Raw genomic sequence first — 26517 nt, 5'->3', positions numbered from 1 at the left:
ACACCTCCAGTTGGCATTAAATGCGGGGGAGGGAGATTGTATGAGAAATGTAAGAAATGTGCGTATAGCATAAGCGTATAATCTTGTGTGTGGCGGCCTCGTTGCGGCAGTGGTTGAGTCTCAAGGAGAAGCGGAGAAAGGTGCAGACTGACGATTCAAAATGCCTATTTAATGTGCTGCACGCTGCGGTTGTTTGCCATTGCTGTTTTCTCAAGGCATGCGTCCAGAGATTTGTCATCAGGTTGCTCTGTTTGCCATTCCACTCAACCAAACAGGAACGCCAAGCACCTGCTATTGAACATAATACCACTCAGGATGTTTGCCTGCTGCTTGTTTATCTGTTTGTGCAATGAGGAGGTAAAAGCCTCTCAGTGGCGGAGGAACACTGAAAACTTGTGTGCGGAGAAAGCTAAAAGTAACATTGGAATAGGTTCATTAAGCAACACTAAAAATGATCGTGTTTGAATAAGCCTCTCTAGGCACACTGCAGGGCTGTGTATTTTCCTGCTGAAGTGAAGCAGATGGAGCCGTAAAGGATTTTTGTTTGAATGTTGTGGTCAGTCAGGAGGATGTAGTGACCCTCTGGGATCCCACATTAGCTGAGGTCAGCGGGGTGCGGAGTGTTTTTGGACTCAAAGCACTATCGGATCTCCACCTTGTGCCTTGGACCCCATCTTGCAGCACTGAACGCATGACATACACACTTGAACAAATACACATGCACACACACCCAGCCGCCCACATCCACCCAGACAAGTAAGCGAAGTAAAGTTTAGATGGGAAAAGTTAAATCTCTCTTAAAGGAACAGTTCCTCCAAAATGAAAAAATAACACTTTACCCCTTAGCTCAAGTGCAATCTTTTCATCTGAATAGTTTCTGCATAGGTTCAGGCATGTATAGATGCCCAGCGCAGAGAAACACACTCACTACTAGTGGATTAGAAGCAGACAGATACGGTTTTCCTGTGTTCCTTGGCAGGAAATAGCTCCCAGTGAAACTCATTGCCCCTCAGGGCTGTGGATGCCGGGTATCTGTGTCATTGTTTCTGGAAAGAGCTGTTGCTGTTAAATTATTTGCGTGTAAATTTTCGGTTCTGAACTCCACTAGGGCTAAGTAGGAGAGTATCCCTTATTTTTTCTTTTCTGTATTTTGGATTACCTTTTTAACATGTAGGCTACACACACATGCACTTTCACAGTCTTTCATATTTACATCCATATTCGAATTTACACACACACACACACAAAAAAAAGAAACAGCTTGTGCTAAAACATGTGAGCAAGAGCTGTTGATATCCAGCAGTGAGGCAGCGGTGTAAAAAGGAGGAGACATTGTGCAAGGAGAGTTATAAGAGCCAGGGTCACAGGGTCAGGACTGAAACCTGACATCATGGCCTGAGCATGCAGAGCAAAAACACATGTCTGCAACAGCCCCGGCAATAGAAGGATAATGTATGGATGTTAGAGTGGACTTAACCTCTGCATGTCATCAATAAAAACCAACACTATGAGATATGGAAAGACTCACCACCTCTTATGTCATCCCTGATAAACGGCGAGCCTGGATCCTCTCCAGGAGCAGAAAAATGTGATTTAGAAAGTGTCTTGGAGTCAGCACCTACATGACTCTATATCATGTGTGTAAAAGTGATAATTTAATGTCAATTTCGTGCTGAAATTCAAGACTATATAGCGCACTGAAAAGACTGCGGTTTTCTTTGAAAGCTGACAAGTCTGCACAAAGCCCGAGACATGTTAAACACTTTGAAGCGCATTTAAATAGAAGAGGGAGGTTAAGGTTATTTGCGTGTATACTTATAGCCTATAGGTGAAGTTTTTTGGGGGGGGGTTAAACTATTTTGGAGCATGCCATTTCAAGTTGTGCTATGTTGTGCTTTGCCCTCATAATGACATGGTTCAAGACTTTGTGAGCCACATGGGCTTTGCTGAGGGAGAGAGAGAGAGAGAGAGAGAGAGAGAGAGAGAGAGAGAGAGAGAGAGAGAGAGAGACTGTCCAACCCCTCTGAAGATTTCCTGTTTCATGAAAAGTGCACATACTGTGAGTCATATAGGGCAAGTCCTGCCTGGTCTATTTACTCTGCTTCTGCCCGCAGCTGGGAAGCAGGCGCTGAGCAGCAACAGGCGGACGGCAGTCAAAAGTCTGGAGAGTTGTCGTTGTCAAAGTTTTGGCAAATTAATGAAAAAGAGAGGAGTGTATAGTCCGTTTCTAAATGGAGCTACTTCGGTTTTCCGCTTTTGGTATGGAACGATACTCTTTGGTAGTATCCTGCTTGATCAGCCGGGTGAGTAAAACTTAACTTGTCAGAGCGCTGGCCGCGTTTCATTTGAACTATAAAGTAATGTTACAAAAACCTATAGCCGCTGTTGATCGCTTCTTTAAGGTGCCATATCGACTCATTTAGGAAAAGCGTGACCCATCGCCACATTATCAGGAGTTTTAATGCACGTGGGTAAATAGTAAAAGCAGGCTTGGCCTCTCACAAAACAACTTGCTTCATGTGATCTTCCTGAATAAACAACAAAACAACAAATTGCATAACTTCCTGTGGCTTCATACAAATCCACAGTGTGTTTCTTTATATATATATATATATATATATATATATATATATATATATATATATATATATATATATATATATATATATATATATATATATATATATATATATATATATATATATATATATCAAGGATGCTTGTAATTCAGGCTTGACTGTCTGATTGAGATATGGAGTTGTATTGGCACTGTGAAGCTGTAAAAAATATGCTGTGTGTGTGTGTGTGTGTGTGTGTGTGTGTGTGTGTGTGTGTGTGTGTGTGTGTGTGTGCTGCAGTAAGTTTGCTGCTTGCCGTTTTGGAGCAGCAGTTACAGTAGACATCACCTGCAGTAAAGCCACAACCTGCATAACTCCTCCATCTTTGATGTGCAGCCACATTGCTAACATTTGTCTATCATCCCTCCTGAGGAAGACAGCGTTTTCCCTTCATCTGTCTCACACTCCGTCCCAATGGCACCAAGTGGCTTTGGCTGCTCCTAATCCTCTCTTCCCCTCTCTGCAATTATATGTAGCCCTGGGTGACAATTACTACCATTCATCCCCTCCATAGCCCGCCTCCCTGGGTTTAAATGACATGCTCTCTGAGAGGAGTTGTTCTAATGATATAATTACTCTGGCTCAACCACATTGCCACCACTAGCACTCTGGCAGACTATCCCTCCTCAGTGCTGATTTACTTCAAAACACCTCGACCCCGGGGCAAAATTTTAAATTGTACTCTGAAATAGTTTCGTCTGGAGTTCAGGTGTAATGTTCTGACGTTTGTATTTGTGAGAGATTTAGCACTTTCTGGTCTGAGGAGGCCAGAAAACAACGTCTGCCTGCAATATCCTGCTGCCATGCACGCGTATCTCACCCTACTTCTGTAAACATGCCAGCAGCAACAGGGTGGCTTCTATATCGCTTTGGATTTGCACCTCTCTCTCACAGTGCAGGTTGTATTTCTGTTGCTTCAAGCCGCAGCTCCAACCCCACCCCTGCAGATTGGGCAGACAGATACAGAAGGCTTTTTGTCTCATGTCAAGAGGCGCACACAGCACCTTTTCCTCGTGTTAGTGTGAACCTGAGGGGTGAAGCGATTTTTGACAGACGCTGTGAAGAAGACTGGCTTCATCTGTGCAGCGCAGGGACAAGAGTTTTTTGGCTTTGTGGTCATGTGCTTATGACAGTGTTGGGTTAACAGGTTGGTCAACTTCCGCCAGCCATGTTACTGTAGTAATTCAGACTTAACAGCACCAAGATCTAAAATCAATCCTCTAAAGTCTCTACGACAGAACTTCTTCAGAAGGAAACTCACACTTTTGCTATTAGTTCAGTCACATGTTATGATGCAAGAGGCAAGTTCAGCTTCCTGTTCTAATGAAGCTGCAGGTGCACTTGAAATGTGTGGTTATGTGGTAGTGCTGATGTAGTGTCATCATGAGGTCTCTCTCTCTCTCTCTCTCTGTCTGTCTTTCCCGGTATCTCTCACTCTCTGTCACGGTGATTGAGATTGCAATTTCAGCCCCTTTCAGTTTGTGCAATCTCAACATCACACTGTAAGCAGAGGATGGAGGAAGTGCAGTCCTCGTGTTCTCACCACATAGAAATATCAGGTGCTTTCAACAGTGTCTCTCTCGCACCCTGTCTGTCTTCTGAGCAAGCCTGTCTTCTAACTGCACTTAATTTTCATCATATTGCTTGTGCCTGCATTGTGTGCACTTCTGCCAAGTACTCATGCAAAACACAGTTGTGTGGGATTGTCCCTCAGATACATGCACTGTGCAGTGCATACTTTCCCAGTGGTACATCACCACTGGTGTGAGATAGAGGCAGGGAAATTTTAAACATCCTCTCATAATGACTTCCAACTCTCAAAGCCGCAAGATCCACTTTCCAAGGCATACTTTAATGTGGGGATATTGGTGAAAGCTCTTTTCTTGCTAAAGAGGAGAGGAGAGAAGAGAAATTGTGTGTCATGAGTTTTTTTTTTTTTTTTTTTTTTTTTTTTTTTTTTTTTTTTTTTTGCTTCATCTCTCCTTCCTCAGCCAAACAGAAGCATGCTGCCTGTCTGATTTTTATCAGCAGTAGCCTGCTGCTCATAGTGTAAGGACAAGCTGATAAGTACAGCTGGAATATTTTTGTGCAAATAGCACAAATAACACTCACACACTTACTTGCCTTTCTTTCTTTCTTTCTTTCTTTCTTTCTTTCTTTCTTTCTTTCTTTCTTTCTTTCTTTGCACATGCATGCACACTGAGGCATATAACATCATACATATATATTTTTTTGTGATATTCATAAAGAAACTGGCATAGAACCGTACTAGACGGGGAGCCAACTCATCGGCTTGACAAATTAGAGACCCTTTGTTTGTTGTTCTTGCCTGTCTGGCAGTTGTCTCCATTGATGATTATCAAACCCACAGGCACTCACCAAACAATCCTGTCTGTCTCAGTGATATGGGTCTGTCTGCCGGCAAAGTCAAGTCTGAACATGACCAAAGGAGGTGGATGGCACCGTGAACTGCTGTTATTGTTCAGACATCACAGGAAAAAAATCTGTTCGTCCCTCTAGGAAGAAATAGTTTGGATGTTAGTGTGGTCTCTTTGAATATCTGCTTCTGCTTCACAGTAATTGGCTGCTTCCACAAGACATGCAACTTTTCATGACTTCAGTTCATGGATCCTTTTCATCAGAATTAATATCACATATATTTCTGTAATTGATCATCACAGAGTTATTTGGCCTTTCTGGCTCATTTTGTAAGTCATTCCAGTGTCATGAAGTCAAGGCTTTTATTAATAATGTCCAGGCTGAAGCCAGCTGTTTTGTTTCACTCATTATTGAGTCATTAGGCACATTCAGTTATCCTTTGTGTGGTTTTGTTTGTTTACTGTATTTTATGCAGAGGATCTGAGGAATACTTTGCAGCGATATGAGTCATAATTTTTGTGACGTTAAAATGTTTTGTCTGCTTGAAGGGCCTATGATTTAAGAATTTGCACATGAGACAATGAGCTTGAATCTGATTTGGGATTTTTATAGAGTAGGCTGAGCCGGGGCTGGGTTATACAAGCACATCACAACATCTTTGCTTTAACGTCTCAATATCAATTTCGTGCCAATATTATAGGGTTGAATATTGATGCTTTCATTCAATATTTACACAAGAGATTTTTGATAAACAGTCACTCATAATGTGGATATAATTACCACGCAGTCTATAAATAATAGAACAGCCAGTGCACTCTGATAAGTTCAGAAAAGTGTTTCCTGTTACAGTAGTACAACCTTTGAAACCAGGAAAAGACAACACTTGTGCCATATAATTATATCAAATTATCATATCAGTATACTATGAATATATTGCCAAGCTCTAGACTGAAACTTGACCGTGTATTTGGCTCACCTCCTGTCATTTCTCATCTCTCTTGCAGAGGCCAGTCTGAGTATGATAAAGATCAAAAAGCTGTGTAAGTTCTGTGACACACAGGTGACCAACTGCAGTGGGACAGGGAGCTGCAAGGTGGAATGTGACATCACGGCCATTTGCCCGCATGCGAACGAAGTGTGTGTCAGTATCTGGTGAGTAACCGCTGCTCGGGGTGTACAACAGCACCTTTAACACCATTTTGCATTTAAGAATCTTATGAGGCCTTATGAGGAGAGATGTAAAATGTTATAAACTGGGCAAATAACACAGAGTAGAATATGTTGCACACTAACATCACATGGACAGGCCATTTGGCAGATGATGATTTTGTGTTTGGAGGATTACGCGGAGACTGCATAAGCACACGTGGTTGACTAGACCATAGCAGAACACAACAGCATAAACGAAGCTATTGACGCTGAAAGTAGGAGTTGAGGGCAGGGTAGAAACCACAGATAATCTTCCTCAGTGGCCGACTCAGGCTGTTTGAGTGGCAGGGGCGAAAAAAATATTGAGTCGCTAAGTCAGTGTTGCAGAATGTACTAAACACACTGACACAGTCTGCAGAGCGTGTGGCTGTGTGTTTGTGAGGACTGTACTAAAAATAAAGGGGTACTCCACCCAAACGAGGATTCTACCTCATTTTCACTCCCAATAAACACCAATAAACACATGTAGACAGACACACAGACAGACATTTTTTTTTTTTTTTTTTTTTTTTTTTTTTTTTTAACTTTTAAATTCCACATGCTAACTTTTTTTTAACTTCTATATGCTAACAATTCTGAAAACTGTCTGGATGAGTTTACCGGCTCCAAACAGGAATGAAAATGAGGTTGAGTCATGCTGCCTCAAAGCTGTTTTTAAAAGGGTATATATAAAAAAAACTGGGGCATTTTCAACTATAGAAACATCCCATGAGTGCACATTGTCTCACATGTACAAGTGTGTGTAGGCCAACTAATTTTCCCGCATCTAGGGCAGCCTATACGGCAGTGTATTGTGTTTTCTCCACTGGAAGGACATCCTTTAATGTACTGGATCATATTTTGTCCGGTGGAAGGGAACCCTAGAGGGCACAAAATCATGTTTTATGTACCATAGGCACTTTTGTGGCATTTTTTCAAACAGTCCACTGGTGAAATTCATCAGCGAACATGGGCATCTTGTTTCCATTCTTCCTTGAAATGACCAGTGTCCGTTATCATGCCTCATGTTTAGACTGTTGCCCGTTGGCTAGATTATGACAGCTAATGGATGCCTCGCCATCCTTCAGACTGTAAATGTGAGCATGAAGCAGATTTGTGTGGGTGTTAAAAGCTTAAGGCAGTGCTACTGTTTCTCATTAAATTAGCAGCATTGTGGGCATGGTATGAGCTGATGTTAGCAGAAAGCTAATGGCACATGGACAACAGCACCTCTTGAAAATGTCTTTCATGACAGCGTGGCCTGTGCTGCCCAGCAGGGGAGCATAGTGGCCTGTTTTTAAATATGTATATTTCTGCTGCTTCAGGATTTTCCTCGCTGTCCGTGTGTAATGGTATTTCAGAATTACCCTGTTTGTTAATGTGATCTAATTTCCATATTGCTGAGACTGTGGATTATTGAAAGAGACAAATATGCCATTTCCAATTACTGCTCTATCACTGTATGGCTTAAAAATTGTGCTATCTGCACAACTGTAGCCGTGCAGTCATTGCCTTGTTACATGATAATGTAGATCTTTGAAAAGGTGACTTAATTGCCCAACAGAGCGTCCAAGGCAAATAAGAACTAAATAAAAATCGAAATCCAGTGCAAATGGAACTAATGAGTTCTGTCTTCATTTTCCAAGGAGGAAGAAAGACAACAATGTCACCTTGGAAACACTCTGCTACAACCCGGCCCACAAACTATACGGCCTGGTCCTTGAGGATTACAACAACAGCAAGTGTGAGATGAAAGAAAAGAAGGGCATGGGCTCAGAGTTCTTCATCTGTTCCTGCTCTGAAGATGAGTGCAATGAGCACGTCTTCTTCACCTCCTGTGAGTCAAGATATTGCAGTATTTCACCTTAATTTCACCTACTCTAAACCCTGCTGGATTCCTCCAAACAGTGTATTATCCTTTCAACATGTTGGGACAGTTATCAGCACTTTTGAGAAAACTGTGGCCCAGTCATCAGTCATCTCCACCCATCAGATATATGTTCGTTCAGGTTTCATAACATGTGATGACATCAAGTATTACGAAGTTAATGAGCCTCTTTTCTCTGCATCTGTCTTGCGTAATTACTTTTATTACTTCTCACTTTCTCTTGGCAGTAGAGCAGTGTTACGGCAACATGCAGCAAGCATGTGAAAAAGCCAGGCGTTTATGATGCTTGCATCTGTAGAACATAACATAGTAACGTCATACTCATGGCTGACCTCAAAATCATTATACAGTTCCTATCAGCTTGTCATGTAAGGTGTCATGCATGAATGCTAACACGTGTGTGCTGTACATTCTCTCCAGATACATGATTACAAACAGGTTTGCAGCCTTTTAGAGACATTATACGTTTGTAGACTCCAGTTACAATGTCGGCCCTGGAATCAGATGTATTTTGACTACAGCATCCAGGCAATAATAACGCTGAGGTACACTTCCGAGACCTGGCTCTCCACAGAGAGCCAAATTGAAAGCATCTGCCCAGTGCACACGACGTCATGGAAACACATTCCCTCACTGTCGAGAACCTCTGTGCACCCTCTTTAACTTGTCAGGGCACAACACAGGACAGTGTTGTATTGACAGAGCCTCAGCCGAAATTAATACAGGAAACCCCAAAGGCAGTAATACCTTTACATATTTTCAAAAGGTGCGGCCTAGCTTCAGCATCTGGCTGAATTTACCTCTGGTTCATCTTTTCAAGTGGCCAGCTTCCAAACCCCCTCAAGTATACCATTAAAGGAATAGTTTGAGCTTTTTGAAGTCTATCCCTTTTTATACTGGCCACTTCTGAAATACATGGGTTGTTCAAGCAGGATTAAATGGGAGGGAAGAGCAAAATAATAGAAAAGCAATATTGTCAGTGCAGTAAAATCAATATTAAAGTTAGTTGCTGCCTCATAGCACTTAATGTTTTCACCAGCTAGCACCTAACGTTCTATTACTTTATATAAATTCAATAACAAGCAGAAGACAATTTTGTGTCAAAAACATATAATCTTTAAACACATAAACCAACACCTTGTTTTTTCTTTTACAGACTGACAGTCTGAATTATATATATTTCAAATTAGTTGCTCAAACAGTAAGCGTCATGAATTACTACTGGTAGATGAAATAATAACTCCGACCCTGTTCATTTTGAGCTACCAGGTGAACCGTTTTGCTTCCTTTCCATCTCTTGGGTCGGCTACATTCTCACTGTAGTCCTTCCTTTTCCCCGGAGTGGTTACAGGTGCCTTTGCCCCTCATCCTGGCTTCAGTGGGGGACAAAATCCATAGTTGTTGGGTTGTGCTGCAAAAATACATCCATCATGTAGTCATGCATCCGATGAAATGTATCTGCAGGAAGCATGAACCAAGCTTAAAGCTACAACAGTAATGAATTTTGTATCTGTTGCAGACAATACTGGTGGTCAATAGAGTTGGCACTGAAAGGAGTGATTCCTTCCTGCATTGAGATGTCAATAAGAATGACATAACCTTCACCTAATGGAGAACATGCTGACTCCAGAGACCCAGGATGCACCAACGCTGTTCTAATCAGCATTTATGTTCACAAAATTTCACAAAATTCTGGAGAAAGAGTTATAAACATGAAAAAAAAACCTCAAACCAATGAGCTGTATGAGTATTATGTAAATAAAGCACCACAAAGAAGCCAGTATGTATTCACAAACTATCCAGTATAGACTTCAAAAAATCCCCAAACCATTCCTTTAAGACGTGCTGTAATCATGAAAGGCTGAAGCTAACCCCAAGCAGTGTCTATACTCAAATCCACTTTTTTTTTTTTCCCAGCATTAGCCTCCATCTGTGGCTGCATGCATTCACAGCTCTGAATATTTAATACTGCAAATGAGGCTCTGGACAGAGATTTCAGAGGGAGGCAGGGCAGCACAGTGACAGGTTTGTTTGTGAGGAATTGCCTCTCACTCTGTGAAAATCAAAACAAACTGGCTGGGGCCATGTTGAGGATTTCAGACTTGTGGTTTCCTGTCTAGAAAAAAAATTACAGTGAACCAGAGGGCTTGACTGGGCAGTGAGCGAGATGCCCTCCCCTTCGTCCTCCCTCCTCCTCCCTTATTTCTCCTGTCTCTGCTCCTCCTAGTGCGACTTGCTTCTAACATCTGTCTTTATGTATAGTCCCTGATGCTGACATTATATGGTCAGGGTGGGGTGCTCTGCAGGTTTTCAAAATCGGGAAACACATGCAGCATGAATTTACACATTTGAGGTGTTGAGTATTGCAAAGTACTGGAATTTTATAGGAAAAGTATGGGAAAATCTTGTTATGCACACGGCTGTTTTTGAAACGCTATTGCCATTTCACGAATTGTGATTTTTGCTACTGTGAAGAATAATATTCCCCTCTAGAGGGATATGGTATAGTTTAGTCCATAGTGCATGGTTATTGTTAGCAACTGTATAATAGGAAAGACCAAACACAGTCCTCAAATGACCAGTCAAAAAATGAGGATTTGGAAAAGTTTGGCTTTTTAAAGTGGAAAATGTGTAGAAACCTGTCTGGCACTTAGATCAACTAGACGCGACAATGTGTTGATGATTCATTTACAACTCATGAAATCCAGCTGAGGATGAATCTCGGTTTTCTACTGAAGCGCGTTGTGTCTGGAGATATTTTTACCGGGTCTTCTTTTATTACCGCTGCTTCAAAAATAGGACCATAAACACAGCATAGGCATAAACTTTCACTGGTTTCCAAAACCTAAGCTGAGCTCGCAGACACACCAACTCTTAAAATATAAGAATCAGACATAAACTATGAGGAGACACAATGTGTGGTTGACTGGGTCATGGTTTGCAGCGGTCTGCATTTGCAGACCAGACGCTAACTTTAGCTTTCTAATGCTCATAGACATTCCTCCGGGAAGGGTCAGGTTCCTCTGCTGCACCGCTTCACCCTTGAGAAGATATTGTCTGCAAGGATAGTTTCATAAGATAAATTATTAGACATTTATCATCTCAGGAAAGTGCAAGTGGAAAAATACTGTAACTGTCTAAAAACAATGCCTTGTGGTACCTGAGGGTGCAATATGTGCTGTAAACAAAAACAAATAAAAAAAATCCAGATGTAATGAACATATCTTAATTTAAAGGAAAAATCTTCTCTTCTGTTCTCTTTCATATGCCTCCATCTCCCCCTGATCCTGCTCTTCTTCCTCCTCATCCCCATCATCATCATCCTCATCATCCTAAGCCTTTCCTTTCGGTCCCTCAGACTCGCTGGACTCCCAGGTGGTGTCTGTCATCCTGGTGAGTCTGGTTCCACTGCTGGTTCTGGCTGTTCTGGTTATCACTTCCTTCTACTTCTACCGGGTCTACCGCCAGCACCACGCCACTTCAAAGCGCAAGAAGGGCCCTCCAGTGGACTTCAGCGATGCTCATGCCATCATGATGGACGACGAGGGCTCGGACATCAGCTCCACACATGCCAACAACCTCAACCACAACACTGAGCTGCTGCCCATCGAGCTGGACGTCCAGGTTGGAAAGGGACGCTTCGCAGAGGTTTACAGGGCAAAGCTGAAACAGGGCTCGTCAGCCGGGGAGCAGGCCTTCGAGACTGTGGCTGTCAAGATTTTCCCGGATGAGGAGTACGCCTCCTGGAAGAATGAAAAGGACATTTTTTCAGATGCAGACTTGAGACACGAGAATGTGCTTCACTTCCTGACAGCAGAGGAAAGGAAGGTGCAGAAGCAGTACTGGCTGATCACGGCCTACCATCCCCGAGGGAACCTCCAGGAGTACCTGACTCGCCACATTATCAGCTGGCAGGACTTGTGGCTGCTGGGGGGGTCGCTGGCCCGTGGCGTGGCACATCTCCACAGTGACCACACGCCATGCGGACGCTACAAGGTGCCTATCGTGCACAGAGACATCAAGAGCTCCAACATCCTGGTGAACAGCGACCTGACCTGCTGCCTGTGTGACTTCGGACTAGGACTCCGCCTGGACAACTCTCTGTCTGTAGATGAGCTGGCCAACAGCGGACAGGTAAGCCTTCTTCCAGTCCTGGAAAATCTAATAAAATATCTTGTTTCATTTCACCTTTATCCCTTCCACTTCTTTCCTCAGATATTAAATTTCTCTCACACTTGTTTTACTTAGAGCTGCTGTCCCATGCATGGATAAAGGCCAATGCTTTCCCACCCTCCTTCTGAACTTTAAGTACAAGTTACTTTGTATTTTAATATTGTTTTGCATGTATGACAAACATTTATAAACATTTATTTTACGTTTACATTTATAGAATATTTTATAATAAATTGGGAAGCAGCCAGATATAGACATATAGGTCCTTATATCATCAATCTCCTACTTTTTCTCTTCTCTGCTCCTCTCTTTTTCTGTTGCTGTCTTGTCCCAGAGTTGACAAATTAAATGGAAAAAAAATTAAACTAAAAAATCTTGACAAAAATAACAATAACCAACTTAGCCAGTGCCATTTATTTCAATGTATTTGTGGAGGTCTGAAAAGCAGTCTTAGAAGCGGATATGTTATTTGCAGAAATAGCAAGCACTGTGTTATATGAGTTGACTTTTTTCAGATTTTGGTGTAAAAAAAAAAAAAAAAAAAAAAAAAAAAAACATTTTTGCTGAATACTGTAACTGGCGGGCTTCCTCATTCTATTTTGTTTCCTTTCTACATGGTTGGCATCTTGGCATTTGCTGTTAGCATTTTCTCCTATCCTAGTCTCTTATCTACTCCTATAGGGTAGATAAGAGACTAGTAATGAGAGTATGAATGGCAAATAAGAAATGTATTTGTAAGGCCTGCAGGTCTAGACCCCCCCCTAAAATCTGGTCACCTGGAGAGGGGAGAGGGTGCAGGCGCTCACTGCCCTTCTCCCCCTCTCCTAGTTGCAAGATGAAATTCCACTCTGACCTGGAAATTAACAGCTTTAATGGCAACTACCCCTCTAATTTGTTACTGTTTTTTGAATTATGTAACCATATATAATAATATATGTAACCAAGAATTACAGTTGCTACTGGGAAGCGAACAAAAAGGAACGTTTTGACATTAGGAAAGCTCAGGATGTGTTGCATTCAGGATCAGACTGTATTGTTTGAGAAACACACGGATTCACCAGCACCTGCAGCACCCCTAGTTCCTGCATCCATGCTTAAAATTCATTTTCTCAAGTTAGGCCCGGCACCATGCCAGGCTTGTAATACACTTGTGTAAACAGTGAAGGACATCAGAGGAAAGTGGAATATTATCAGTCAAATCTTTGCTGTTGTCACTCAGGGACACCGTCCCTAACTATTTGGCTCTGATTATCTCTCGGCCCCAGATGGATAACTCTGATAGGAATAGTAGGCTGTCATTTCATAACATTAACCAGACAAACTGGCTTGATTGATTCTTAATGGAGACATTATGCTGATGTAATAGGCCTGAGTCGTTTTGGACTCTGTTATGAAAATGACTCATTATGAAAGGGCCTCACCCTCTGCCGCTCAGCACACCTAATGCATTGTAATGCCCTTAATGCATTTAGAGGAAGTGCCAGTGAACACATTTTCCAAGGTGCTAATTATGTCAAGAGAAGTAATGTGTTGTTAAGCTTGTTGAGCTGCATTTGTTTATCCAATTACAGTATACATCAAAACATATTTTGATTCAAATTAATGTGATATGACATGCTACCACAGAGGGAAATTACCACCTGTCACTTGCCTAATGCTGGTAAATTGCTTTGACTGGTACTATAGTCTGCTGCGACTGGTTAGATTGTTTACTCTACCAGCTGCTCTGCCAGACAACCAGCCATTATATAGATCTCCTGTTTTGTTCTGGAAATCTAGTTAGCCGTGAAAATCACTACAGCATCTAAGGGCATTATAGTACCACTAACAGTTGATTGTGGAATATTTAGTAGCGAGGAAATTTCACGACTGGACGTCTGTGTTTCACCAGCCTCTGCTCCTTGAACTCTGGTGCTCTTTTTTCCATACAAACTATAATATTATACCATACCATAACATTTGTATTAATGGATGTCTCAAGCGCCTATCTGAACGGCATAAATCAGAAATAAGACTGTTTTTGTGCATGGAATCCCGTTAAAGAGGTAGGAAATCTTGTTAAACACAGTTACTCCAGAAAAAGATGACTAGTGTTTTTTTTTGTTTTTTTTTGTTTTTTACTTCTCAGAAACCACTTTTTCAAACAGCTGACTAATCATGATGAGAGGAGTACATGTAGATTACAGCGTATATGTATGTATATATATTATCCCCACCAGTGGTGATGGCGGCTGAGAAGAAAAGCACCTTGTGTGAGCACAGCCTAAATGTCTTTTTGCCCCTCTCTGCTCTTCTCAGGTGGGGACAGCCCGATACATGGCCCCAGAGGTGTTGGAGTCCAGAATCAACCTGGAGAACATTGAGTCTTTCAAACAGACAGATGTTTACTCCATGGCTCTTGTTCTGTGGGAGATCACGTCCAGATGCAGTGCTGTCGGAGGTAAGACGTGACCGCATGCAGGGAGATGTGTGAGGGTAAGACGAGGCTCCGTGCTGAAGAGAGGTGTTGCTGCAGAGTAGACCTAAATCTTACATACTGTGGTATACCACAAGCAGGTGCCGTGGTGCTGGAAGTAGGTCACCATTACAGTGCGAGAGAACTTAGTTTAGTAAAATGCTGCTTTGATCCCTTGGTGAGAGAAATAATTAAATAGTAGGGTTAAACCAGGCCAATACCGATATTTTGGGTTGAAAGCTACTATTAGACAATATTTTATGTCAAGTAATCCCCAAATCTTTTTTGAAACAGCATTTAGAACATGATACATTAAAGCCCTCCTCTGAAACCCACACAAATTAATTTTCCTCCAGGGCTCTTAAATGCAAGGTGACCCATCCCTCCCTATTCAGTGGTCTGGGAGAAGCCTGGTACACGCTAAGCCTTTAAATGAAGAGTTAATTTACAAGAAACATTATTGAAAGATTAAATGACCGAATAAATTGTCCAAAGAAAATAAAATTTCATTACAGGTTTTACAGACCTTTTTATTTTACGTGGCTGTGGTCAGGTATAGGGAGCTCCGTCACATTGGCCTTGGACGACATCACTTGCTGTTATCCGATGGGTAATAAAAGGCCAATGCCTTTGTAACCCCGCTACATAGTAAATGAGTGGTATTTTTGTGATGTTTTTGTTCGTATTCTTATCAACCACCTGCCATAAGTATAATATTGGTGATGCTGTGCATGCTATATATATTAACCATGACCTTTAGCAAATAATAGAGATAACCGTGTTTTTTTTTTTTTATTGAATAGAGATCAGGCTGGGTCACTGGCTGCAAAGAAAATCAGTAGGACAGACTGATGAAATTCCCTCTTGAGCCTGTGTAAATACACTTACTGTGAAATACTGTAACAAGAAAAATAGCCTTCACTGCTTGTTTGACCTCTGAGGAATATGAGCGCATTGACGACTTTACCAATTAGGCGAGCAGTGACCAGCTCCACGAGAGGTGAGGCTTGTGTGACAGGACTTATGTGTGTGTCGTCCACACCCCATTAATCACTGTGGGAACAAAACCTAAAGGTGTCACGCACACAATCCATCTTCTGGATGTCTCAAGGATCAGCCTTCACTTAACTAATGTGCCGTTGTTCCTGTTTGTCATTCTGTTGCAAAAACAAGGCCAGGATATGTGCAAATAATAGAAATGGGTGATTATCTGAAGGCAAACCATAGGATAGTATTTCATGTCGACACACAGTCATTTGTTTTCACTTCCCCTAGTGTCTCTGTGGTCCAGTTTGCTGCTGTGGCTGGTCCTGTCTCCATTGTGTCAGAACGGTGATTGAATGCTGGGTTCGGGCATGAATGGTTCTACTTCGGCCTCTTCCTGTTTTGCCCTCATCCTTTCCCCGGTGGCCCCTTGAACTGTATTACCTCAGTTAATGCTGCCCAGGAGTGAAGGGAAAACATGGCCGAGTGACCCACAATCCCTCTTGCTTTTTGCTCTCAGCAGCGAGAATATGTGTGCCCTATGGGTGCACTTCTGAAAAGAAAATCGTCCTATTTCCTGTTTTGCAAAGAGCACACAGTCCCAAGACGCATTGTTTTAGTATGAATTTAGCTCGGTAACTAGGGTTGTCTCCCTTACGTGAGGATGATTTGTGGCTAATGTCTCCTGGGAGCAGGCTAGACAGGAGGACGTGCTGCCGGTGATGGACTACACGAAGCCGCGCTCATTTGATAAAGGTTAGAGTGGCTTCAATTGCTTTTCCCCTCTCCCAGGGATTTGAAGGAGCGTTCATGGACGATGTGGTTTCTCTTTTCCCATTCATCTCCCTCCCATTCATTTTGCTCACTTGTGGGGTTCATGTTTACAAGTTATTCATTCCTCATGTAGGTCTCAACAAGCTGAACCATTGTAAAGGGTAGCAAATATTATTTCTGAGCCCATGTACTGAAGGCAATTGGACACCGAGACCTCTCTTATCTATCTCTTTCTATTTCTACACCTCCCACCCCCCATCTTTATATTTCTCACTCCCTCTCTCTTTCTCTGTCTGGCTCTTTTTTTCTTCCTACCCTGAGGCAGGTGAGGCAGCAGTAAATTACTCTCCTATTGTACCACAACACGGTGCATGACCAACCAGCCTTACTCATGCCGATGGCACTGTAGACAGACAGTTGGAGGAGGCCAGGCCGCTGTGGATTTATGTGAGAAGGGAAGCGGGTGCGCCGTCCCACCACTGGACCAAAAATGGGACGGATGGGGGGGGGAGAAGCAGCTTGGATAATCCATGTGTTTTGGTTTAGTCTGCTCTCTTTCTCTGTGTTCCGCGAATCTCCCTCTGTTTTTCTCGCACTGTCCCCTCTTGCAACCTCTAGACTTGGCTTCTGTCCGAGACGAGCGGAGGGGCGAAATCTGTAGTCCATTAAGGCAAAAAAAAAAAAAAAAACCCGTGGAGACTTTCACATGTTGAAAGGTTAAAACATTGTACAAACACAGCAAGCCTCCTACCTTGATACACTCAGAGGAAGGTGGGAAGAATAAGCGGCTCAAATCGGGGTGAAGTGACTTGGTTTTGCATCATCGACTGCTAAAAAAATCTCCTTGCAGACAGAATGCTGGCAGAGATCTGGTATTGATTCTGGAATCAGAGCACCGTGAGAGTGAAACTGATGTGTTTACAGACTCTACTTAGAGACTGACATGCTTTTCACGCTGCCGGTCTCTTGTTTTTCATCAACTGTAATGAAGTTGCCAAGTTATCATTGTGGGTTGGTGAGTCACTCATAACACCATGAAAACTCACCTGAAACAAAATATGAACACACATGTGCACAAACACAAACACGCACACACACACACACACACACACTCAGAATGACACATCCGAGTGCATCATTATAATGACTGGGGTGACGCCTGGGCCTCCTCGTCTCTCTCTTGTCTGCGATGCCACCTGCCTGCGTGCGCCTGTGGAGGACAGATGTCTGATCAGCGCTCTGCGTCTCGGTGGCAGGCAGCCACACAGCCACTCTGTCACAGTTCCTGGGGCCCTAGTCTGATCTGAGATCTGCCAGGCGAGAAGAACGCAGCCGTCTGTCGACAGCCTCCGTCAGCCAACCATGAGCCATCACTATATTTTCTTTATCTTCCATGACTACACAGACAGTGGAGGAGTGAGAGAAGGGGAGAGAGACAGAGAGCTCAACATGCTCCTGAGAGAGAGGAACGGCTGGAATCGAGGCTCAGGCCTTTTTATCTCTGCCTCCGTTCCCTAAAATGTCTCTCCTGTATAATTTAGCTGGTCCAGATTTAGGAGTAGGGAAGACTTTGAGGGCGTTCCCCAGGCGGGTGGGGTTAAGTAGAGGGATAATGGTGCAGCGGTGTTGAATGTGGAGCTGCAGTAGGAGAAATGCCTTAAGTCACCAGAGGGAGAGGCTGGGTTAGAGAGGAGATGAGAAGGTTGGGGCAGCTGCTCTCCAGATGTCAAACTATCTGCCCCTCCAAGACTCTGTGGTGTGTGGGTGTGGGTGTGGGTGTGTGTGTGTGTGTGTGTGTGTGTGTGTGTGTGTGTGCGTGTGCGTGCATGCATATACATAAATTTGCATGAGTAGATGTCATTTCTTGTACTCTGCAAAGTGTGCATGCAAACATGCATGTGTACATGCAATTATGCAGTACAGTCATGCATGCAGATGTGTGAATTTGTCTGCTTGTGTGTGTGTGTGTGTGTGTGTGTGTGTATCTATTGATCTGTGGCAAAAGGTTTTAACAACCTGTGAGGAAGACAAAACAAGTGTCAGAGCCACCACTGCCTAATGAAAACCACCAGAGGAGGCTGGGAGCAGATTTGTCGGGCTGCTGTTGCAAACTCAGACAGACTTGGGGAAGTAGACTTTGTTATTGTGATCACATTACTAATTCATTACTAAGTACATGTTGAAACTCTGTGAGGATCTGTTTCCCTGCATTATTCATGAGTTAAGGTGACAGGAATTTTTTTTTTTTTTAATTTATGCTTTGTTGAGCTTAATTAGTCATAGAATCATAATTTGGAGAGCATGCAAAACAAGATTATCGAACAAAATACGAAATACCAGTGTTGGTTAGACATGCCTCAACTTTAATGTAATAATTTAAGGTGGTTTGCTTTTCTCTTCCGCTTCTTGTTTTGCTTATTTCAACAACCAAGACTTGTGGTGTAGACAACTTGGCTTGCTGTATCAACCACGATTTTAGCATCAGAAACATAAAAACATACATGGCTGCGGCATGGCTCTAACCCAAACAGGTCAGAGGTTGATGAGAGAGGAGAGCGGAGTTAGGTGCGATGGTTGATGATAATGTGAGATGCAGCAGCGGGCTGGTAGGTGAAAGACATGACAATCTGTTGATGCAGCCTAGAGCTTTGGAGGCATGACAGCGCTGCCAGAAACATCCACACCAGACCTGCTGAAGAAAAGAGGCATCCATTGAGAAGCTTCACAAGTGGCTGTACAGTAGTAGTCAGCTGCTGGAGTTAAGTTGACTCAGAGTGGCTTTCTCTGAGCTTCAAATTCCCAGACGATTTCTGCTATTATGCCTGACAACTGGCACTGGAAAAAAAAAAAAAAAAAAAAAGACGGCGAGGATGGGATATGTGCTAGCATTGCAAATTTCTCATCACTACGTGTCAGCTGTCGAAAGAGACATAGTGTAAGTTCCTCATTCTCGCGGCACTGAACTTGTTATATTGCTTTGCAGAAATCTTGTCAATGTGTGTTGTGTGACTTTTGCAAACCACTGCATTCCTTCCCAGCCCTGTGTTGTATTTTCAATAGCCTTTGCTATTTCAGAGTTTAATTTAAGGTTTGCCTGCAAAAGCCATCTTTCTTCTTAGAGTAGGATTGACCAATCTTTCCATTCTGGAAAAGAGGCACTTTTTGTTTACACTGCAGAGTGCCTGTGAGCGGTGTGATTCATATGTATTTCAGGGCCCATTGTTTGGGAATGAGCATATGAGCACATTTTCGCAACAGTTTGCAAAAAGGATTTGCAGTCTAGCACACACTCACTAAACTCCCTCAAAACTGTCAAAAGAAAAGCAAACATCGTTGTCTCTGTCTCTTAAATATTGACTGATGGCTGAGTGGGGCTGTATTTAAGGTGTAAGACTTAAGAGGGGGAAGTATGCCTTCAAAAAACAGGAAGTTTCACACTGTGGAGTGAGTCCTTTGTTGCATTAGGCTGTGTGCTCCTGCTCCTGTGAGAGTGTGTCTGTGTGTGTGTGTGTGTGCGCATCATAACTTCCTGTGAGCGTTTCTTAACACATTGTTGAGACTCTGAAATGCAGTTGTCATCTGTTCTGTTTCATCCTCAAGTTCCAAGTCGACGTCTTCAGTAGCTGCTGTTCATACTTTAATCAACCCATTGTTTCCGGAATAGGTTGATTCATAGATTTTTATCTTTATTTTTTACTTTCACTTTTATCTTCCAGCTCCCTTATAATTGGAGCAAGTGAAGCTCATCATGTTTTGTATGTCAGTATCATAGCTTAAAGTAACAGTAACATGCAATTTTCAATCCTTAATTTAAGTGACGTCCGTCTCAACTAGGGTGAATCTTGTACATGACACACACACACACACACACACACACACACACACACACACACACACACACACTCACAGACACACAACATCCTTTGGAAGTCCCTCTTCAGTTATTTCAAGGCTACCCACAGAAAATGAAGTGCCATATCACAAAGAAAGAAGAAAGAAAGAAAAGGAGAAAGAGAAATAAACAAAGAGAGGAAGACAGCCAGAAAGCGGGCGAGAGAGTGACATCCAGTAGGGGATCATCTTTATTCATTCAGACCTATTTTCATACTGAACCAAGCCACCATTTCCATTTGCAAATATATTCCTGCTACATATTCAGCAGATTCTGATACTGAATGCTTAGCGTCCTCATTGTCAGCTCTGCTCCACTTTTGTGTTTGAAAAGCAAGTGTAAAATTAATAGTTCTGACAAATCAATTGAACACAACTAAGATGTGTCTTCGTGCACAGTGCAGCCTCCTGTAATGAGTTTTCAGAATGTCAAAGCTGATTAACGTATCACTTACATGCAGCACTTTATCCATGTCTTTACCTCAAGTGGGTGTTGAACCGCAAACACCTCTGCTTACCAGAATAGTTTACACTGCCACAGTCCACTCAGCCAACAAGATAAATCCTGACAACCGAACCAAACTCTACTGTATCATGATATACACTATCTCAACAACCCATTCGCATATTCTGGCGAAACCCTTAAGGCATGCAAAATGATTTGAATTTGGCTTTCACATCCACCTATAGTGAGCTATCCAAAAATTCAGAAGTAAGTTGCTCATCATAGTCAGGGTTCACTGACTGTTGTGTTAGTGCACACTTAAAGATATTAATTAACTGGCAGCTGAAAACCTCATTAGAACAGCGCAGATCAAAATATTATTCTTACATCACATCATTTATTAATTGGTAATGAATTGCCACATGTTGTACTTTACTGAGCTGTGGATTCATGTGGTACAGCAACACGCTGAAGTCTGTGCAATGACTTAGACCTGTGAAATGCTGGAAACTTCTGATGACTCAGAACAGACGCCTCTATTAATAATGTGCACAATATGCAGGATCTAGATACAGTATAATGTCAGAGACATTCACACTGAAGATAAAATGCCTGATGCAAAAGTGAGAAGTTGTTCTGGCTTTCCACTGATCAGTCCTAAAATGATTTAATGTTTCACACAACAGGCAACATGGATAGAACACTATTTTGGCAGATCTGTATTGATTCATGTAATCTTCAAAACGCAATATCAGCATCGGTCCAAAAAGTATTTTAACGGCCAATGTTTAGCTGATGGTGAAATCTATCATTTCTGTGACCTTTTTTTACTCTGGAGTACATCATTAACACAACTGTCGAAACAACAGAACAGAACAGAACCAAACAAACAGGGTCTTTGGTTTACAGAAACTGGAATTACCTCTAGACAGGCCTGTCTGAAAAGCCTAACCTGTTTTGCATCTGCATTTGTGCGACTTTTTCCAAAATTCATATTAAACATTGGCTATCATGGTAGAAATGATATCAGAAATCTGTATCAGCCTGGAAAAAAACAAAACAAAAACAAAACATATGTCTCCATCCCTGGCCCCTATGGACCAAGTAACTTATAAGTTATAAATGAATGAAAGTGGATGAGCATATGAAATGAATGGAAATCAGTGAACATTATCTATAAAATGTTTTCCTTACATATAAACCAGAATTATAGAAACTTGCCTGAAAACTTGTTTTTAGCACAATTGGAAATCTATATTCAATTTATCTTTGCCGCGTCTAAGGTTTTTGTCTGCCTTCGTTGTTTATTTTATTTTTTATTTAGCTTTTCGATTAAAAAAAAAAAGAGTTATTTTTTAATTATCTTAGTCTGCCTGAACTAATGTTTTACTTCAGCATTCAACACACACTCATCCTTTTCTTCATCCCCCTCTTATCTCCAAGGATCCTCTGAAACTTGTGCTTTTTTTATACCGGCTCTCCACGCTTCAAAGGGAATTTGAGTTTGATTTGTTGTTTTACCCCGAAGATAGATTAAATCAATGTAAAGATAAATAGTCTTTGGAAACTCTTGATCCGAGTTTCCAGATTGTATCCTGCATGCCAGTGCTTTGAAATCCTGCCCCGAGTAAACTCCACTGTTACATTGGCTTTGACAAGCGCTCAGGATGCTGTTGTGTAAGAGAGCTGACACAAAGCCAGAGCTGTGTTGGTGAGATACTTTAAGCCCATTGACGCTGAGGGTAAAAAATGTGATAATAGTGAGTGTTTCTCTTCAACAAGTCTCCCCCCTCGGTCTCTCTGTCAGCAACACAGGCTTCTTTAGACGTTTGTGCTGCTGCAATGCTATTTAAAGTTTCGACTTGCAGTTTTAATTTGGAGCACACAGTGTACACTTTGAGAGCTGCTGTTGATGTGAGCAGCCCAGCGCATTTCCATCTCGTCTAATCCCTTTATTCAAAAAAGCTTCCAATATTTGTAAATCTATTTGTGTTTGTTGCTTATATTATCCAGTGCCCACAGGAGTGTTAAAGGACAGTTCCAGTCTTTATTGACATTTTATTCCATGTGCTACACTGCACATATACTTTACATTACTGCTAATCATTTTACAAAGCATGCTATGGTTATTTAGGTTTTAGAGTGCTTTTGCTTCTTCCCAGGCTGTTATCCTTTTCTGTTTATCCAACTTGCAGAGACTTGAAACGTGCTTGAGATAGGTAATCCATCACAGCGAACATCCTGCCACAGATTTTCTTTGTCCAAGTTCATCATTGCTCACGCTGATTGAAAAGTCTGCTGCTCTGCTGGCGCATTCACAGGCTCATGGGAATCTGACACCCGGGACTATTAAATCAGCTGCGAAACACCACAGTGTTCATATGTTGTTTTGGAAAATCAAAGCTGGAAGACAGACAATTAGCAAACATGGACATCGTGAAAAGAATGATGCAGATTTTGGCTGCTTCTCTTGAAAAGAGTTATGAAGGTTGCTCTGGCTACCAAGTAGGAAATTTGTGACTTCCGATTTGGACGTCCTAAATGTTTAAGCCTCCCACCCACACTTGAACACACCAGCAGATCTTCAGATTTTCCTGATCAATGTGTGCGAGGGCAAAAAAAAATGGGTAAAAATAATTTTGGGCAGGATGTTCACTGTGATGGATTACCTATTCCAACTAAGTCTCAAGTCTCTGGAAGTTGATTTTTGTGCCATAACAAAATGAGTGGAAACGGATGGCTGCCTGAGAGGAAGGAAAAATACAAGAATCGAAAGATAATTGTGTATGCATATGCGTTCAGTGTATGCTGGGCTGAAACAGGAATGATCCTTTCATGTCACATGATATATTTTTAAATATCTACCTCTTGTGTGTGTGTATGTGTGCAGAGGTGAAAGAGTATGAGCCACCCTTTGGGAAGGTGAGGGAGCACCCATGTGTGGAGAGCATGAAGGACAGCGTTCTCAGAGACAGAGGCAGACCTGAGATCCCCAACAGCTGGATCAACCACCCGGTAAGACACACCTGACATCACAACTGGCCTGAGAAAACCTCCTAACTTTGGTTATTTTCATGCTTTAACTTCAGCTGAAGGATTATCTGGTCTTAAGAAGTCCCATGATTTTCCTCTGAAACCACTTCAAAATACATTGGATAAACTGAAAATTGCATGGTGGTCCATCTGAAAACAAGGTTGTGTTTCTTATTTCCTGCAAATTTACAGTGAGAGAGATAAAGGATTTTCCCGGATCAGCAATGATAAGCTCTGGCGCAAGCTTTTGCCTAATTATACGTAATGAGCACCTATAAATGAAAAAGGAAAGATACTGTTTCTGTTTCAGCCTTTGTTTGATAGCATAATTACTCCCACTTAAACAATCGGGATCACGCCTGGAAGTAGATCACAACTGCAGTCTTCCGCCAAACACGCAAACCAACAAAGAGACGCAATGCAGAGGAAATGCTGTAACAAACACTAAAAACCCCGTAAAAATAAGAAATGTGCATATTCCTATACTATATTCCTAATATATTCCTAATGTTTAAAATTTTTTGCATTTTAGCACGTCCTTTTTGTGATTTCCACTGGATGTACAGTATTGCAGTGGTTTTCAAAATGGGGTCCAAGAACGCCCGAGGGGTCCTTGAGGGGCCTCCAGTGGCTCCTCAGCAAAATAAGGAATAGTTTAAATTCTCTGTAATTTAATGCACTAGAAATGATTACAGAACAATAAAATGCAGTTATGGGTTTGAGTTTAATCTCACCACTTTGAATCTATTTGTCAGTGTTCAAGTACGGCATCAAAACAATTTAATACTTAGCCCAAACCAAAATATCTTTTCATAACAAGATCCTTAGGGCAAAATCATTTCAAATGTGGCTCCACGACTTAATGAAACTCAACCCCTGCACCATGATATTCTATTGCATTGCACTAAAACCTGCCAAAACAAGTTTCTGTGACTGCCATCCTGTCTTTTTCGCACGTGCTTGCTCACAGTAAACACACAGATTAACATACACAAACACACACAGGCACAGACTCATAGACACAGACATACACATAAACACAGGCAGACGTGCAGACACAGAGACATCATCATGCGTAGAGTTTGAGGGGACGGCGTGTTGTCTCAGCCGGTCTTGCCTCAAGTCAATATATGTGACTGATGATACCTGCGCTCCACTGCTCCCCCTGCAGGGCATCCAGATGGTGTGCGCCACCATAGACGAGTGCTGGGACCACGACCCGGAGGCCCGTCTGACAGCCCAGTGTGTTGCCGAGCGCTTCAGCGACATGGAGCACCTGGACAAGCTGTCGGGCCGCTCTGACTCAGAGGAGAAGATCCCTGAGGAGATCTCTGTGGTGGATGAGAAGTAGAGCTCAACGGCAACGCTGGCCCCCACCAGGGCGGCTGAGGAACTGCAACCCAGGAACTGAGAGGGAGAAAGCCATTCCAGTGCATGTGTCATTTGCTGTGTGGGTTCGTCAGGGATGTGCGGACGGAGGAGCAAGCCAGAACGTCTTGGACGTGAAAGGGAACTACGCAGGATTACCAAAGATGATCATTCTGGTTGATTTGTTTTCTCCTCAATGCTCCAAAGACTGGACCAAGTCATGAATTAACAGGGAAAACACAGTATAAAGCTTTTGTAACCAAATACTGTTTGCACTTTATCAGTATCTATGCACACCAAATAATGTATATTCAGTCCGTTTTGTTTTGTTTTGTTTTTATGACAGTGCAGTGCAGTTATAGGAAATAAAGGGACTGTGTTTGTTTGAAACAAGGGGGAAAAGGGAGCAATCTCAAAAAAGTTGAGGCAGTTAGTAACACTAATGTCCCCCCTGAAGTGTATTTGACTGACTGCTCAGATGTTTGTGTAGGTGGCCTTTGATGGATGGCGGAGGGACCAGAGCACGGTGTAACGTAAGAATTCGAGGTGCAAGTATCATTTCCCCTGGCATGAAATGGAAATGACCCTCAGCTGTGAAATAGAAAATCCATCCAAAGCAGTAAGCTGCGGGAAATGCTGATATCATATCCCAAGGACTGTGGACTGCAAAATGAAGACAGTTGAAAGTGCCCTGAAAGGAAAAAGGGAACATATACATATATATGCGTATTACTCAGAGGACTCTGCGCTATAAAGGAAAGTCTATTTAATCAGACCAAGAGAATAAAGGGAATGGAGATATGAATTAAGGACTCTAAGCTGGAAGTTCCAGCCCAGCACATAACTGCTATGAAAGCTGGACTTCTTCATAGACATTTTGCAATAGAAAAGGGAATTCTGATCCCTTTCTCATTAAAGATCTCTATCAAACTCATCTGTGTATAAATGTTTAAAGCCATAATTAAAAGAGTTTCAGTATTCCGTGTATCAAGATGGTCTTTTGTTGTAATTCTATCGGATGGTTTTATACTTTGACCTTGAGTGCACCTTCTGATTATTACCTTCGAGGGGCTACACGGAGCATTTTAACATCAATAACTCATTCCCACATTCGTTTTAAGATATTATTATAATTATTACAAACCCATCACCATGATGATTAAAAGCCTGTGCCAGTCTCTGTGTCACTGAGAACTCTGCTGAATTGCTTCATGGCCCAAAACATACAAACATACAAATTATACTTTTTTCCAGTATCATAACTGCATTGTTTCAACTTGTCATTAGCTCGCCTTGTGTTTATCGGTTTTTAATCTGTCTT

General features: G+C 42.1%; 1 protein-coding gene across 1 annotated transcript; it reads left to right on the top strand.

Moving 5' to 3' along the window:
• Nucleotides 1-2070: 2070 nt before the first annotated feature.
• On the top strand, nucleotides 2071-26183 carry LOC115368243 (TGF-beta receptor type-2-like). Its single transcript, XM_030064279.1, has 7 exons — nucleotides 2071-2303; nucleotides 6002-6149; nucleotides 7832-8022; nucleotides 11411-12207; nucleotides 14545-14686; nucleotides 23686-23810; nucleotides 25000-26183. Exons 1-7 carry the CDS (start codon nucleotides 2198-2200, stop codon nucleotides 25177-25179), a joined length of 1689 nt encoding a protein of 562 aa, XP_029920139.1. The 5' UTR covers nucleotides 2071-2197; the 3' UTR covers nucleotides 25180-26183.
• Nucleotides 26184-26517: the final 334 nt, after the last annotated feature.

This window comes from Myripristis murdjan, chromosome 11 (genome assembly GCF_902150065.1).
Source record: "Myripristis murdjan chromosome 11, fMyrMur1.1, whole genome shotgun sequence".
Taxonomy (NCBI): domain Eukaryota; kingdom Metazoa; phylum Chordata; class Actinopteri; order Holocentriformes; family Holocentridae; genus Myripristis; species Myripristis murdjan.
The sequence above is the reverse complement of the archived record's forward strand: the minus strand, read 5'-3'. Positions and strand labels throughout refer to the sequence as shown.